Source organism: Copadichromis virginalis, linkage group LG15, assembly GCF_057382275.1.
Source record: "Copadichromis virginalis isolate Kocher_CV1m ecotype Utaka linkage group LG15, C_Virginalis_male_GT1.1, whole genome shotgun sequence".
Taxonomy (NCBI): Eukaryota; Metazoa; Chordata; class Actinopteri; order Cichliformes; family Cichlidae; genus Copadichromis; species Copadichromis virginalis.
This window is the reverse complement of record NC_140632.1, coordinates 1,236,365-1,253,969: the sequence shown is the minus strand read 5'-3', so window position 1 is coordinate 1,253,969 and position 17,605 is coordinate 1,236,365. Positions and strand designations below refer to the sequence as shown.

The window sequence follows — 17,605 nt, the reverse complement described above, 5'->3', positions numbered from 1 at the left end:
CACACATCAAGCAGCTGGTTTATTGTTTGTATCAGATGGTCACAAAAATTATCCCGGAGAAAGCCTGTGGTAAAAATAAGCTTGAACTCAGGCAGCATCCGAGATGAAGACAATAAAGCGGTCCACAGTCTAAGCCATAAGTGACACAGTGAGAGTCTGTGAAATGCCAAAGTGCTCATTAAGTATTATCAGCTTAATCTTCACTTGTCAATACAGCTTCTAATTAAACAGCAGGTCACACGGGATCTTCAGCAGGCAACAGAATGCTGTATAGACAAATAAGAAGGTCGCTGCGATGCTGCAGTGCCACCGTGTGGTTGATTTTGTCAAGTGAATTTCAAAAAGGAGTCTTTTTACTAGGAAAATCAATTTTTGGACATGTGTTCAGCAAAAAAAAAAAAAAAAAGCCCCCAAACCATTTCTGATAATAAGTGCGGTGCAAGACCGAGCAGCTGAAAGCCTGTGTAACAATGGGGATTACAGGATTTAGCTTTATCTGAAACTACGGCCCTGAGTCTTATCAGATTATTCTGTGGATCTGCTTAAATGGCGTCTTTAGGAAACTGTGTCACAGATGAAGAGTCGGTCCAGCCTTATGTGTCCCTGTTTGCCTCATTAGTGGCAACTGGGCTCATGAGCATGTCGGAATAAGAAGCTTGTGCTGCAGTGACTCAGAGGTTCATCTGACTGAGGATGAGGCAGCAGTACAGCAGGACCCACCAGACCAAGAGCATTTCCAGCTCTGACAGGGTCACTCCACAAGAGGCTGCTGAAGGCTGAAGAAGGGATCCTTCGTCACTGCTGGAGACAAACGAAGGAGTGTGAGGTGAAGGTTCTGCACACACTGAAGCAAGCACATCGAAATCGGGAGTAGCAAAAACTACATTCAAATGCAGATATCTTTTTATAGTGTTTATCCAAACAGAAGCTTTAACGATATCATATCCATGTTAACTCTTTACCTTGTTTTCTACGGCTAGATTACAATAAATAGCATCCTGGGACTGGCTCATCAGACTTTAAGTTAACTTTAAGCAGCCCTGTGACTTAATAGAAATCCTAAAACACGCTCGAAAGTGAAGCATGTTTCATATTTCATATATAAAAACACTAATAACTCAAACTTCTCAGTGTGACGATACTGTTTAGCCAGGTAAGTGCTTTAGACATGAAGAGGGAGCCCCCCCCTTCATCAGTAGGTGGCACTATTGAACTGAAAAACAGCCTCTATAGAAATACTCCTCTGGGCCATGATCACACTGTGACTGAGCGCTTTCCAAACCAGGCTGCTGTTTGCACAAAGACCCTTTGACAGTAATGCGACAGTATTTACTCGCTTTATGCTGCAATACAAGAGACACAGCAAGTGAACAGCAGCTGTAAAAGGAAACGATGCTCATCATCTGTGTGGAAGTCGCGTTGTTCCAGACATTTAACGAACTTGTCTCTGTTACCAGTGTTATTACTGAGTCACAGTAAACTGGAAGTCTTGGCAAATGTGGTGAATTATGTTTCTGCTGATAAATGGTTACCTGGGTGACCGAGGGGTTGACCTGCAGGCAGGAGGCCAGAGACCTCCGAGTGGGCGTGTTCTGGGACTCTCCTCCCCATCGTGCTCTGTCGTTGTTGTCGTCATCTCCTCTCCAGCTGCTGATTTAACTTCATCAGTGTCTCTCACTTTTTCTTCTTTACACTTCCTGCCACTTTCTTCTTCTGTGTCACTTCTGACTTCACAGGCAGCCTCATCAGTTATTATTTTTCCATTTACTTCACCCTTAAAACTTTCTGAATTTGTGCTTTTCTGGCTCTTCCCATCTTCTTTCATCACAGCAGCATCTTGGCTTTCATTCCCTACATCCTGCCCTCCCACCTGTCCACGTTTTTTGGAAAGCTCTGCATCTCTTCCGTCCTCGGTGTCTTCCTGCCAACGGGCCACTTCAACAGTTGCTTCCGCTGCATTGTCCTCTGTTTTGTCGACCCCATTCTTGAACATTTTTGCATTTTCCATCTTTTTCCCCCTTTCTTCCTCACAATAATCACCATCATCATTGCTCTGTCCTCTATTAGCCCGCTGCTCTTCATGCTCCTCTGTGCTTCTACTTTCACCCTCTGGCTTAAAGTCAAGCGCTGCTCCACCGTGTGTCATTTTGCTGAGATTTCTTTCATTTTTGTCAAAATCAAACTTCCTGTGCACCGCTGACTGGGCTGATTCAAGCTCAAAATCAGCCTTTTGTAAAAAGGAGCCTTCCTGATATTTGGATTCTTCTTTCATTTCCTCTGCTGTTTCCTCTTTGACCTTTGGTACTTGTCTTTTCAGCTGATTATATGGTTGAAACACATCTTTATTCAGCTCTAGGATGTAGCTATATGCATCCTCCTCATCTGAATCCAGCGATGGTAAGCTGTAGATTCCTTCCTCGGAGCTTAAAGAATAGCAGCTTTGTGCTCGTCGCTTGTCGTAGCCTTGATCCAGTCCACTGTCCAACCACAGCTGGACCTCCTGGCTGACTATGCCAGCATCCAGAGGACTGGGTGGCTGTAAAGTGCTTCGTGCACTGCCTTTCCTTTTTTTGTAATGTGAGTCTGAAGCAGTCCCAGCAGGCTGGTCGGAGGTAGCTGTTCCATTTGTGTGAAAGGACGGAGAGCGGGGACTTCCTGAAGATCTCCGAGACCAACGCTTCCACAGAAGCTGCTCGCTGCTCTTCTCCAAGCCTTTCAGCAACACCTGGACTTCTGGAACATCAGCGTCAGTCTCTTCAAAGCTGACTGACTCAAGTGATCCAAAACTGGGAATCTCGGGAACGTCAATATCTGGTGTGGGAGCCTGTAATATAAGCATGTCAGTGATAGCAGAACCAAAGAAATACTGCTAGCATGTAATAATGTCACACTATGAAGGTATTAGTAAGTGCTTATTTTGTCATTTATATCTCGTTAATCCTTCTCAGTACGTCATTTATGAACAGATATGTTTATCCATCTGTTACTGTAACAACAGACGTTACACAGAAGTCTGTAATTGTTCTGAAAATCAATGTTTTTACGTAAAAATCCCCTCAAAAACTATTTTACTCATTTGTACAATGATGTCTGTAGCCCAGCTAGAAAAAAACAGCAGTGGAAAGTAGTTTTTTTTTTCATGTATAATGTAAAGAATTTAGTCATTTCTTTTTTCTTTTATGTTTAAAGGAAGATGTGGACCAATAAGATTATCTGTTGTCATTTAACTTGGCCAATCAGCAATGAGCTCCCAGTGACCCTTGCTGTTGACCTTGATCACATGATTTCCTGTGTTGCCATTTCGTTCCTGTTCATATAATGCCATGTGCCAGAGAAACTAATGTTCCCGAAGTCGAATCGCTAGGAGTTAAAAGCAAGTCTGCTGCAGTTGTTTTTGGTTGTTCAGAGTTTCACCCTGTCAACGGTCAGGTTTTTTTGTTATCTGGTAAAAGGATGACTCGACAGACGGACCCAGTCTGAAGCAAGCCCCATCGAGGAGCAGTGATTCCACAGTTCCAGTTAACTGGATGGCGAGCCAACCCGAAATTGAAAAGGATTTGCCAAGGTTTTATTGAAGCCAAAGTTTCGTTCCCATTGAAGCTTCAGATACCTGCAGGACTACGAACTTTCTTCCTTCATCGGAGTGTGGTAGGACAAACATTAAACAAACTGAACGGGCCCCAACGATCCATCAGTTATCAGACATTATCCACTCATATAATTGACTCAGAGAAAGCTGTATGCGCACACTTTTATTTAGTTTGTTATTTTGGGGGAAATATTTTGTATTTTATTTTATTGTTTTTTCATTACATTGTTGCAGCTGCTGTGTGTCAAATATAACAAATTTGTGAACAGTATATTGTGGTGTGGTCTCTTCTTATTGGTGTTTATACCTTGGGCTCCTGCCGATCCTAGATCTTCTGATACTGGCTAGTGGGAGTTCGGTCATTCTTAATAATAATTCACAAGTTGGGTTACATAAGTGGCGAGCCAGCCAGGAGCCTAAGAATTTTTAAACATCAGTAATGAGAAATTGTGTCTGACATGGATTTTGTCCAGCGCTCAGGTGTAAAAATTCCCAATGCAGTTATTGTGAGTGGGATCACGAAATCAGAGAAAGATGAAGAAGTTTTAGAGTTTTTGAAAAAGTATGGTGGTGTTAAAACCCTTTTGCCAGTGGATGATGCTACCTCAGAGTTTCATCAAAACCTGATTGTTGAGTACTCAAGTGGCTCAGCTGTAGAAGCTTTAGAGCCTCTTATGCCATACAAGTATGTTGCAGAGGGTGAACCAAATGTCTCTTACTGTGTGAGGGCCTTGGCAAGCGTTTACACTGCTAAGGTGGGTGAAGGTGTCACGAAGTCATACTTGGCTGAATTAAAGGGCTTGGCTAAGCTCAGTGGCAAAACCTATGAGGAAGTATTGAAAGAGATGATATCACAAATCTGTGAGACAACTGAGAATACAGATGAGGCACCTTCTGTCTTACATGGTAGCATTGTTGATGAGACACCAATACCACAGCCCCAGTTGCTTTCAGGTCCCTCAAGGGTAAGCAGTGACCAAGGTGTCTCAACTCCAGTTCCACCCTTGCGTGTACAGAAGCCTTCAATAGTGATTAGTGATGTAAATCCCCCTGAAGTTCAGAAGGTCGTTGTTGAGCATATTTTAAGGAAGGATGACATTGGATCACAGATCCATTCTTCAATGCGCATCCGTTCCTTCTCAGGGAAAACTCCCAGGCCTAACAATGAGACAGACTATGAGACTTGGCGCTCACACATTGAGCTGCTTTTAAGTGACCCCAGTATGACCCATCTGCAGGTGTCCAGGAAGATTTTAGAGAATTTGCTTCCACCTGCAGTTGATGTGGTGAAGTGCTTGAGTCCCAGCGCACCCCCAGTAGCCTATCTGCAGTTGCTCGATTCAGCCTTCGGCGCTGTAGAGGATGGTGAGGAGCTTTTTGCTCAGTTCATGAATACCCTTCAGGACCCAGGCGAGAAACCATCAGCTTTCCTCCATCGTTTACAGCTAGCACTAAATTTAGCAGTAAAAAGGGGGGGTATTCCACCTGATGATGTAGACAAACATCTCCTCAAGCAGTTTTGTAGGGGGTGTTGGGATAGTGGATTGCTCTCCAGTCTGCAACTTGAACACAAGAAAAACTGTCCACCGTCATTTTCAGAGCTCTTGCTAATGTTGCGTACCGAAGAAGATAGACAAGCTGCAAAGGTTGATAGGATGAAAAAGCACATTGGTTCATCAAAACGAGTATCTGTCCATGCTCAGAGTTCCTGTGTTTGTGCAGGCGTAAGAGAAAGCCCACAGTGTGGTCCGAAAGCTATTGAGGAACTTCAAAAGCAGATAGCTAGCTTGCAGAGTCAGCTAGCCTCATTTGCATCACAGGAAAAGCTAAGTGAGCGTGCCAACAAGAAACCGGTTAAAAAGACAACCTGTAAATCGAAAATGGACAACACACATCAAGAAGTGCATCGATTAGCCGGAGTAAAACAGACAGGCAGGCCCAGGCCTTGGTATTGTTTTCACTGTGGGGAAGATGGGCATATTGCCACTTCTTGTACAAACCCTGCAAATTCTGCACTAGTTATTGAAAAGAAGAAGCAGTTGGAGAGGAGGCAGCACGCGTGGGAAAGTCAAAGTTGTCCCAGCGACTCCAGTTCACCTTTAAACTAGATCCAGTCTCTGTTGTGGGACAGACAGAGGCTGAAGAACATGCGCAGCGTCCCACAGACGTAAAGATTGTCAGCAAAGCAGGCAAGTGTGTGGATCTAGAGCACTCCAGTAGTGAAAAGCAATCCTTCAGGCTTCCAAAGGGTCTGATTGGTACCAGGAGCACTGCTGAAGTGATAATTGAAGGTAAAACATTTAGTTGTCTGCTAGATACCGGCTCGCAAGTGACTACTATCCCCCAATCCTTTTATGAACAACACATGTCAGTGCAGGACATCAAGCCTCTCTATGACCTCTTGGAGGTTGAAGGGGCGAATGGACAGGCTGTACCTTATTTGGGATACATTGAAACTACTGTCACTTTTCCAAAAGAATTTCTTGGTATGTCTATTGAGGTGCCCACATTAGCTCTCATAGTTCCTGACGTTCGAGCTACCTCAGGGTCCTACTTACTCATAGGGACAAATACACTTGATGTGTTGTATGACATTTATTGCAAAGCTAATCCAGGAGATCCCAAGACATTTCCTCACGGCTACAAAGCGGTCATTAAGGTGCTTGAACTCAGACACAATCAGTCTAACGTCAGTCACCATGGTGTTGTAAAACTGAAGGGCAGAATCTCTCAGGTTGTCCCAGCAGGGGCCACAGTGGTTTTGGAGGGTGTCTCTACTGCCAGCGGTCTTCAGCATGAACAATCAGTTGTTGTTGAGCAGCCTTCCAGTTCCTCTCTACCTGGTGGTCTGCTAGTGAACACTTGTCTGGTTGACCTGTCCAAACAACGACCCTTTAGGCTTCCAGTTGTGATTACCAACCAATCTGAACATGACATTGTCATTCCTGCTAAATGTCAAATTGCTGACATTAGCGCTTACCAATGTATTTTGTCAAAGGAGCAGAGTGTGGTTAACTTGCAAAAGGCAGATCTCACTCAAGAGGCCAATTGTAACTTCAACTTTGGAGAGTCCCCAATCCCTCCCGAGTGGAAGGGTCGTATCACACGACTCCTTAACAACATGCCAGATGTATTTGCGCAACATGACTTGGACTTTGGAAGAACCGACAAGGTGACTCACCACATCAAGCTCTCAGACGAGGCTCCTTTCAAACACCGTGCTCGTCCGCTACACCCTCAAGACATTGAGGCTGTCCGTAGGCACATTCAAGAGCTTCTTGATACAGGTGTAATCAGAGAGTCCGAGTCTCCCTTCTCTTCGCCAATTGTGGTAGTCCGTAAAAAGAATGGCCAGGTCCGGTTGTGCATAGACTACAGAAAACTCAACCTTCAGACAATAAAGGATGCTTACACGCTTCCTAAGCTTGAAGACACCTTCGCGGCTCTCTCTGGTTCCCAGTGGTTTTCTGTGCTTGACCTAAAGTCTGGATATTATCAAATCGAGGTAGATGAAGTGGATAAACCCAAGACGGCCTTTGTCTGCCCTTTGGGCTTCTGGGAATTTAACCGCATGCCGCAAGGCCTGACAAATGCGCCAAGCACATTCCAAAGATTAATGGAGAAGTGCATGGGGGATATGCATTTGAAAGAGGTGCTAGTTTTCCTCGACGACTTGATAGTGTTCTCAAAGACCCTGGAAGAACATGAAACAAGGTTGTTGGAGGTGCTCACTCGGTTGAGAGAGTTTGGATTAAAGTTATCACCTGAAAAGTGTGTGTTTTTCCAGACCTCAGTGCGGTACCTGGGACACATAGTGTCCAGAAATGGAGTTGAGACAGATCCAGAGAAAATCTCTGCCCTTCGTACTTGGCCAGTTCCTCAGACCCTCAGGGAATTGCGATCTTTTCTTGGGTTCGCTGGCTATTATCGAAGGTTCGTAAAAGACTATTCCAGCATTGTGAAGCCCCTCAATGATCTGACTCAGGGCTATCCTCAATCAACCAAAAGGGGTAGATCAAGAGACAGCCAAGAGCATTATCACCATCCCAAAGAGCCGTTTGGGAACCGTTGGACATCAGCTTGCCAGCAGGCATTTGAGTCAGTTATTGAAAAGCTGACAACTGCCCCTGTCCTAGGGTTCGCTGACCCTCAAAAGCCTTATGTGCTCCACACTGATGCTAGCACTACAGGCCTTGGTGCTGTCTTGTACCAGGAGCAGGAAGGGCAGTTACGTGTCATAGCCTATGCAAGCAGAGGGCTGTCGCATAGCGAGTCTCGATACCCAGCGCACAAATTAGAGTTTTTGGCGCTTAAGTGGTCAGTAACAGAAAAGTTTAGTGACTACCTATATGGGAATCACTTTACTGTTGTCACTGATAGCAATCCCTTGACGTACATATTGACGACTGCAAAACTTGATGCAACGAGCTACAGATGGCTCGCAGCTTTGTCTACGTTCACATTCAAGCTGCTGTATCGTCCTGGGAAGCAAAACTGGGATGCGGATGGGTTATCCCGTAGACCCCACGGAGCTCTTGTGGATGATCTGAAATCCCAGAAAGAGAGGGAGCGCATTTTCCAGTTCACTCAGGGTCATCTCGCTGATCTTGAAAATCTCGAGGAAGCCAACCAAGCGGTTGTGAAAGCCATTTGTGAAAGACAGTCAGTGTATAGCGCCAGCTCTGTTAATCCGAGTTTGGATGGCTGTGTTACTCTTGTTGAAACTCTTGCTATGTCCTCTGATGCTGTGCCTGACTGCTATGGACAAGAAGATGAGTTTGGAGGATTGCCTGTTATTCCTCAACTGACTGAGGCTGAGTTGATGGATAAACAGAGAGCTGACCAATGTCTAAGGCATGTCATATCCCAACTTGAGCATGGGGTAAGCCCACCGCCTACTTTAAGGGGTGAACTTCCAGATCTTCCACTCCTACTTCGAGAGGTTGGTCGGTTTCAGCTTATAAATGGCATCTTATACCGGAGACGCCAGCTCGGGTCTCGGGTATCTCACCAGCTAGTACTGCCCCCAGAGCTCAGAGAGACTGTTTTGAGCAGTCTGCATGACCATATAGGTCATATGGGCATTGAGCGCACATTAGATCTCGTTAGGGCCAGATTCTATTGGCCCAGAATGGCCTTGGATGTAGAGAGGAAAATAAAGACCTGTGGTAGATGTGTGCGCAGAAAGGCGTTGCCTGACAGAGCTGCACCGTTAGTCAACATCAGTACCACAAGGCCACTGGAACTGGTTTGTATGGACTTCCTCTCTCTCGAACCAGACAAAAGTGGAGCTAAAGACATCCTTGTGATCACTGATCACTTTACTAAGTATGCAATTGCTATACCAACATGCAATCAAAAGGCTCGCACAGTAGCTAAGTGCCTATGGGACAATTTTATTGTGCATTACGGGTTCCCAGAAAAGTTGCACAGTGATCAGGGACCTGATTTTGAGTCTCGCACAATAAAAGAGCTCTGTCAGATGGCTGGCATACAGAAGGTTAGAACTAGGGGACAGAGTATTAGTCAGAAATGTCCGCATTCGTGGAAAAAACAAGATTGCAGACAAGTGGGAGGCAGCCATCTACATAGTCGTAAGCAGAGCAGGATCCCTTCCAGTGTATACTGTGAGACCTGAGAAGAAAGATGGTCCACTGCGGACATTGCATAGGGACCTATTACTCCCTTGTGGCTATCTCCCCAACGAGAGTAGTGACAAGCCTGTAGGGCAGACACAAAGACGCAGGCCAGCAACACGTCTCAGTCCATTTGCAGACTCCGATCAATTCTCAGAGGCTGAGGATGAGATTTTCCCCAATTACTGGTTCAGAGACGCCCCCAGTTCTGAGATACCTACGGTCACCATTCATCAAGAAACGCACCCTTATTTATCAGTGTCTTCTGGGGAAGATGCACAACTTCCAGAATTTTGTCCCTCAGTTAAAGGTTCTACTGCTCGATATCCAAGCTGCAATCCACAGACTGACCAGTTATGTAACTTACCTGTTGACAGTCCAGATTCAGCAACTCTTCCAGTGTCTGAGAGTCACTGTCATGACACAGAAATCGTGAGCGATGACCAAAATCCACCAGCAGAGATGGAGACCGAAAGGATTGCACCTGGAAGTGATTGTCATGACTTGAATCCCGGGTTATCTTCTCTTGCTCCAAACCTGTCTACGGATGTTGAGGCGGCAGGTCGAACTGAAATGGGATTGTCAAATGAGTCACCAACAGATGAATCTCCTGAAGAGCTCTCAGTAGACCAGACACTGATTGGAAGCCAAGACCAACCTGGTTCTGCTAGACGATCAAATAGGGAGCGAGAACCGCCTAAACGCCTTCAGTATGTGAAACTTGGGCATCCACTTATAGCGGTGGTGCAATCTCTGTTCCAGGGTTTAACCACGGCTTTTACAGACATTTTGGATGAGGGTTATCACCCATTAGATTGCCCTGTCCAGACCCATCAGACAGTAATTACCCAACCATTGCCATGCAACGGGGCGTGCATGAGTTCAGTGGGGGAGGTTGTAGCCCAGCTAGAAAAAAAGAGCAGTGGAAAGTAGTTTTTTTTTTCATGTATAATGTAAAGAATTTAGTCATTTCTTTTTTCTTTTATGTTTAAAGGAAGATGTGGACCAATAAGATTATCTGTTGTCATTTAACTTGGCCAATCAGCAATGAGCTCCCAGTGACCCTTGCTGTTGACCTTGATCACATGATTTCCTGTGTTGCCATTTCGTTCCTGTTCATATAATGCCATGTGCCAGAGAAACTAATGTTCCCGAAGTCGAATCGCTAGGAGTTAAAAGCAAGTCTGCTGCAGTTGTTTTTGGTTGTTCAGAGTTTCACCCTGTCAACGGTCAGGTTTTTTTGTTATCTGGTAAAAGGATGACTCGACAGACGGACCCAGTCTGAAGCAAGCCCCATCGAGGAGCAGTGATTCCACAGTTCCAGTTAACTGGATGGCGAGCCAACCCGAAATTGAAAAGGATTTGCCAAGGTTTTATTGAAGCCAAAGTTTCGTTCCCATTGAAGCTTCAGATACCTGCAGGACTACGAACTTTCTTCCTTCATCGGAGTGTGGTAGGACAAACATTAAACAAACTGAACGGGCCCCAACGATCCATCAGTTATCAGACATTATCCACTCATATAATTGACTCAGAGAAAGCTGTATGCGCGCACTTTTATTTAGTTTGTTATTTTGGGGGAAATATTTTGTATTTTATTTTATTGTTTTTTCATTACATTGTTGCAGCTGCTGTGTGTCAAATATAACAAATTTGTGAACAGTATATTGTGGTGTGGTCTCTTCTTATTGGTGTTTATACCTTGGGCTCCTGCCGATCCTAGATCTTCTGATACTGGCTAGTGGGAGTTCGGTCATTCTTAATAATAATTCACAAGTTGGGTTACATGTCACTTATTTTTAAAAAAAAAAACTATTACTAAACTACATTTTCTAAACAAAGACACCTTTAGATTCAGACTTTCAGGAGCACAGTAGGACTTTGCTACGTTAGACTCCATAATAAAGACTTTAACTGATCAAGCACACACATCCATACATATGCAATAATACTAAGTGCAATAATCCTTCTGTCATCGTTGTATTTTTACTCAGTTGTATATAGTATTGGTATTTGTATTCTATTTTTATCTTATTGTATATTTATTTTATTTTATTCTACTGTATATAGTATTTTATTTTATTCTATTCTGTACAGTTGTGTACTGTATTTATTCTTATTGTATTCTAATTTTTGCCTCATAACTTTTGCACTGTCCACTTCCTGCTGTGACAAAACAAATTTCCCACGTGTGGGACTAATAAAGGTTATCTTATCTTATGAAACAGCGACGCTCTGCTTCACCTGTTCTGAGTCTCTGAGCTAAGATGACGGGCGGCCGGTGGCAGTTTCAAGAATAACTGAGTGATATAAATGCATTTATTTATTTCTTTTTTTATATCTACCTCGCTGTAGTGAGACTGTAGTGAAGGTGAACTTGTGCAGCACTAACCTCATCTATACCTGAGTGACACTTTGGGAACATGGAGACGTAGGTGATGATGGACTGCTCGTCTGGTGAAGTGCACGTCACATCTGCAGGGAACGATTAAAAAAATCATAAAACACTTAAAAACATAAGCGTGTGTGTGCGTGTGTGTGTGTGTGTGTGTGCGCGCGCGTGTGTGTGTAAAACAAAGCTAGGGGCTTGTAAGAACATATAAATGGGCTGATTGGTGCGTTTCTACTCTCCTGTAACCACATTCACACAATCACACAAGCACTGCCTTCTATGCTTTTAAGTGCTCACTAACATTCACACTGTGATGGATGCATCAGAGAGCAGCCAGCGGTGAGTATGTTGCCCAAGGATGCTTGGCATGCAGACAGTGGCAGCCAGGGACTGAACCACATATACCCTTTACTGCTTGGAAACATGCTGTATATGTACCACGTGGGCCCTCAAAATAATAACTTGCATATCGTGTGGCCCTGTGGAGGTGAAGGTTCCTGGTTTAGGGGATGGTTGGTTGAGTCAGGTCTGGGTTTATTTGAAATTTATGTTAACTAAATATTGCAAGAGGTTTAAAATGTGATATTTGTGGCTTTCTCTAGAGACAATGTGAGTCCACATGACTCTCATTTTATACATTTTTCATGTTCCTGAGTCAGGACGTTTTTCTGAACTCTTCAAATAAATAAATAGGTCCGTGGTTGGTTCTGTAAGTAAACTGGTTCAATAACAGTCCTGACTCAGGGCCATGCTGTTGTATAAGCAGGGCCCTTCATTCATAAGCGTAACACTGTGTACGTCATCTTCTTGCTGCAAGAATGGGGGCGTGACAGTGGGAGCTGTGGGAGCTGTGGGGGCTGTCTGACAGCTTCCTGTATCCTGTTGATTTTTGCGCACCAGCTTGTGCCTTTTCTCCGTCCACTATACGCTCACCTCAGAGAAACATTCAATCATTTCCATTTGTCTTGTCAGCCCCCTGGGCTTGAATTTCATATATGCATTTATAGAAGACTTGCTCTCATGTTTACAGTTTGCTGTAAACTGAAAGGAAATCTCTCATCACTCTGGGCACATAATCAACGTGGTGATTTTTTCACCTAATATGAGAAATCTTTTACCTTCAGGCTCCAGCAGTGGCGGTACATCCAAGCTGTGATGGGCTATCATGAAAGCCTGCCGGATGTTTTCCACTGGATCTCGATGAAAGCTTTCCCTCAGGTCAACCATGACTGGGTTTATGGACTTAACCAAAGCAAGAAATGCCAAGCCGCTCCTCCAGCTCTTCCCAAAGTCCTTCACGTCCACCCCGTACCTGCAAAAAGTTTAAAATGCCATTTAATTAAATGACAAGTGTGAGCCATCATTCCAGCTCAATCTAAAACTATTCTGATTTCTAACAAGAAAGCTAATTTTGGGCTGATGTAGGGTTAGGATACGTTTACCACCTATTAGAGCTCAGAGGATAAAGTAACCTGCTGACATTTTGTTTCATTGTTTGAGTGGGAATATGTTTGGGCTCAGTGTTAATTACATGACTTTGTAAGTGTTTTGATCTTTTTATGCTCACTTTGATGTGCATCTTTGGACCCATTGCAGGAGCACCTTGATTGCTTTCCCATGATACTTTGCTTCCCTGCCAGCCTTCCTGCCTTTACTTGGCAGAGTGCTGCAAGAGTATGTGCCAGGGTCACTTGGCTGGGGTGAGAGGTCATTAGAGGATGGATAACTGCTCATTGACAAGGCGGAAAGGCTGGAAGACAAATGCTTCTGGAGGCCTCCCATCACCTCCTTTACCTGTGTAGGAGTAACACAGAGGTGTGAGTCGGTGATAAATGGCTGGGCAAGAAGTAAGATAATACATTAAGACATTTGACTCATAGATGATAAATCCAACCTGAAAGTGCAAGATGATGCTCCAAACAAGGTGAAGAACAACAGATGGTTTACCATCAGCAATTCCAGAAGCATCAATGCCAAGCAGCTTTACCTGGCAGATAACAAGGAAACATCGATCACAATCTTGTTATTCCTGATTTGAAATCATGTCATTCATACATGTCAGAGCAATGTCACTGAATCTACAAGGAAACACTCACATGTCTGTAATCCAGAAAGACCAAGGCCTTGGAAATGTTGTTCAGTCTGAAGATGCGATGAGAGGAAGACCTAAACCTATAAAGCTAACAAAGTTAGACGAGAAAAAACATCATCACTGTTCAGGGAAATGAGCTGGTTGATTTTATTGCTGTTAAGAAGACTGGTCCCATTTATATAGCAACCCTGAACAATGACGTTACAACCAACAGCTCAGCATGAAGACAGTAAACTGGGAGACACTGCTGGCTTGGCTTCGACTAAGCGTTAGGCTTGAGACTAATTAAACAAACAAAGGAAATGACATCAGCAGTAATTAAAACATTTCCTGTCTCTGGCCATGACAGCAAACTCTTTTTCACAGGAACTGTGCTCCAGCGTCTCCTGGTGAGTCTCTGCTTCCAGGACTCCTGCTACGCTTGCAGTGGCCAAATTTAAACAGGCTTTGGCTAAATCTTTCTTGAACAGCATGATTCTTACTAGTCTGCACCCAGACAGCTCCTCCAGCAGGCCCATGAGTATTTTGCCATCCTGAATGTCTGTGAACAGGTCGTGCACTTCAATAGGAGGGTCCCGCTGGGGGGGAAAAGCATGACCCTCATTGATAAGCACATTTTTTTCAGAGTGATCTGATGAACTGATTTGTGCCTTACTCTCTGCAGAAACACATTCATCCACCTGGTGAAGGTTCTCTTCTGCACTGCTTTTCGTTCATCTGAGGAAGAGAAAACAGGGCCTTGGTACACCAATATTTAAATAAAACATGAAAATGGCATCAGCAGTGATCAGCATAACGTTAATGGAACGCAGTGTAATGGGAAATCGTTGGTGTTTTATTCGTATGGTTGTTATTGTGACAAATATTAGTAAATCGATTAGCTTTTAGCGCTCACTAGCCACCCTAAACATTGCAGTGGACTAAGTAACCTGTGCACACCCACAGCACTCTGGCAGGAGCGAGACACTGTGCCCCACTGGCCACAGAAGAAAGAATAATAGCCCCAGGCACTGACCTAGCCTCCCAAACATGATCCCAATCAGTATCCACAGGAGGCACCAGAATTATTCTGATCCACGAGGCCCCACCCTGCAAGCACAAGGACGCAAAAGATCCACGTCCAATGCCCTGGTGCTTTTAACTGCAGAACAACAAGTGACCTGTGTCTATGTCACGGCACATCAGAGCGGGATAGAGATTGGTAGGATATGACGCAGCTGGTTTTTAAAGTTGTGTCAGTGTTAATCTAAGAAGAATGCAGAATATTGAGGTATTTAGTAATTAAATGTCCATACTCTATTTTATAGATAGACAGTTTACATGAAACCCAACTGAACAGTGCTGGAGAAGGAACATTTTTATAATAATTAAAAATTTGATACTAAAACACTAAATGATTGGGCAATCGAATGACACGAAGCCAAGAATACCTACCTGGAAAATTCCCTAAGAATGCAGTCAAGGAAGCAGGAGAGCAATGATGGTCCTTTTTGTATTCTTTTCAAAGGTGGCCTGTATACACAGTTATTTAAGTAAAACCCACCAGGATGAGACTGTACCTTGAGATGTGTATTTATCATTGAGCTCACTCGCTGAGTTTGTCTGTGAATCCCAGCTGTCCTGCATTCTCGTTTAGACTCTTGGCACATGATCCATTATGAAGATAAAAGTGAGAATAAGTCAAAATGTCAGCAATCAGAGGCACTCCACGGTTTCCTTAAACACTCATGTTGAAGTAAAGGCAAAAGAGAGGCGGTGTATCTTGCCCCAACACGCTGAAACCTCCCTCTGACGCGTTCTCCCACCACTCCCACAAGCACAGCGTGAACCCGACTGCAAGTCTGTGGTTTATGAAATCCTGTATGTAGTGGTGGTCACTCCATGCCCAGGGGTCTGTTTGCATGTAAGAACTCGCTGTGGTTTCTGTTTTCACGTATAAGGATGTTGTTCAGAAGATCTCATGGGTGAATGATTCATTAAAGTAAACACACATATTTCTTCATAGCTCACCTGGCTCAGGGTAAAGGTACGAGCAGAGGAAGCCAAGGTTCCTGTGATGTATTAATCAGTCAAAGAAAGAAAAACAGAAAATTACAAATCTTTTTAGAGAGATTTGACAAAGTGTTTGTCACGTTTGATAGCACTGGAATTTACCTCTAATATTTCCTGCAGCAATGTCTTTTATCTTGCAAAATTACTACATTCCAGAAACAGGTCGAGTCTCACAGGAAACATTCATTTCCAAAAATCCAAAACTAAGACAGAAACAATTAAAAATTAAGCTAAAAAATATTTATCACAGAAATACAAAACTATAATAACTTTGTTCAACAAGCGTTTAATTCTTTATAATCAAAAAATTGATCCGTTTTCTGGGACACCCTGGTGTTGTCTTTCACAGTGAAGATGATGTAAATATTGTGAATGTTGTTATTTGCATTTCATCTAAATATTGTAGCTGTTTCCTCGTGGGTACAACATGACGTGTTCTTTGTGCCCTCCACTGATTCCACTTTTTAATCATAGAAATAGTTTAGTTTTGGTTTGTTTAAGCTTTGTGGTTAAACAAGTCCCACCCAGTAAAGTAACTGTGTTGATCCGTCCACAGACCTGACATCACACAGCATGTCTGACACAGTTGAGTCGCAGGTCTTTATACTCTCCTCTACAGGTGTGTCTGCAGGAGGGTTATGGGCTGAGGTCAGTAGTAATAAGGGGGCATTAGTCCAAGATGGCGGCCAACCAAACCGGTTTCGTGCGTGTGCGCGTTCAGGTGTGGAAACACACAGGGCGTCAGAGGGGTTATATGAGTTTATGTGTTTTTAACTGGGTTTTAATTTAATCAAACCATAGGGTTTTTTAATTAAACTATTTTTATCACTTAGGTGTGTCTCAACATTCAGTTATGCAGACATATGTCTTCTTAAAAGCAATTCTTTGTTTTGCAGGCGGAGTGGAAGCTGTTTTGGTTCACAGTGCACCTTAACAAAGAGGGGCTGCTTTTCATTTACATCTAGTCAAAAGTGTTGTTGTTTTAGTCACACTAATTTTGTGATTCTGACAATATCTCAGCTTGCAGTGATGCCAGCATTTTATTTTAAAAACGCCACAAATGGGAGTTTCTTCTGAATGGGTAATGTCAGCATGTTCACAAGCGTTTCATTTCATCAAACCACTAGTTTTAATTTAACTAGTTTTTATGCATCTACTGGGGTTTCTTTCCAGGGTTGATGCGATCGTTTTATTTAAAAATCGGGATCTCAGCCTGGGCGTCTATTGTCTCATGTAGTCTGGAAGATGAGTGGATGGTGGGGTGGGTGCAGTTTTCTCTGCGGTGGGGTCGGGTGGACTGTCCCGGGCTCTGTGGGGCCGGGCGGCGCTGCTGCACTGGGCCCTGGTCCGGATGGGCCTGGGCCCCCTTTCCCTGGCGGGTCGCGGAGTATGGGGGTGCCTACTGGGGTCAGCGGGGGAGCTGGCCCCAGGGAGGGGTCACTTGCCCCTCCCTTCCTTCCCTCCCCATCTCCAGCTGCCCCCCTCTTCCTGCTCCACCACAACCACCCACACATGCAGGGCCTTGGAGTAGGGGTATGTCACCAGGGTGGCAGAGGAGGCTACCCCCCCCCTCTGTCCCCTTCTGGCTGCCTCTGCCTCAATTTTATCCCACAACTTAGACATTCACATTACTCACACTCTCATTACACATACAGTGGGGCAAAAAAGTATTTAGTCAGCCACCGATTGTGCAAGTTCCCCCACCTAAAATGATGACAGAGGTCAGTAATTTGCACCAGAGGTACACTTCAACTGTGAGAGACAGAATGTGGAAAAAAAAATCCATGAATTCACATGGTAGGATTTGTAAAGAATTTATTCGTAAATCAGGGTGGAAAATAAGT

At 44.0% G+C, this 17,605-nt stretch overlaps 1 protein-coding gene across 3 annotated transcripts; it reads right to left on the bottom strand.

Moving 5' to 3' along the window:
- On the bottom strand, nt 1-15,629 carry clmnb (calmin b). 3 transcript variants are annotated; one of them, XM_085431298.1, is made up of 10 exons: nt 15,269-15,629; nt 14,365-14,426; nt 14,192-14,287; nt 13,714-13,797; nt 13,512-13,604; nt 13,185-13,411; nt 12,736-12,929; nt 11,618-11,700; nt 1,533-2,824; nt 1-801 (listed from the first exon to the last, which is right to left on the bottom strand). In XM_085431298.1, the coding sequence occupies exons 1-10, from the start codon at nt 15,333-15,335 to the stop codon at nt 672-674; spliced, it is 2,328 nt and encodes a 775-aa protein (XP_085287424.1). In that variant the 5' UTR covers nt 15,336-15,629; the 3' UTR covers nt 1-671. The 3 variants fall into 3 exon arrangements, with proteins under 3 accessions (XP_085287424.1, XP_085287425.1, XP_085287426.1); XM_085431299.1 differs by having other exon boundaries at nt 1-798; XM_085431300.1 differs by lacking the exon at nt 14,192-14,287.
- Between the last annotated feature and the right edge of the window lie 1,976 nt (nt 15,630-17,605).

Coding starts and splice junctions, on each gene's coding strand:
- clmnb (XM_085431298.1), bottom strand. CDS start 15,335: ATGCAGGACAGCTGGGATTCACAGACAAACTCAGCGAGTGAGCTCAAT. Junction 13,798..14,191: donor AGCTGTCTGGGTGCAGACTA/GTAAGAATCATG, acceptor TAACTTTGTTAG/CTTTATAGGTTTAGGTCTTC. Junction 802..1,532: donor TCAACCCCTCGGTCACCCAG/GTAACCATTTAT, acceptor GTTTGTCTCCAG/CAGTGACGAAGGATCCCTTC.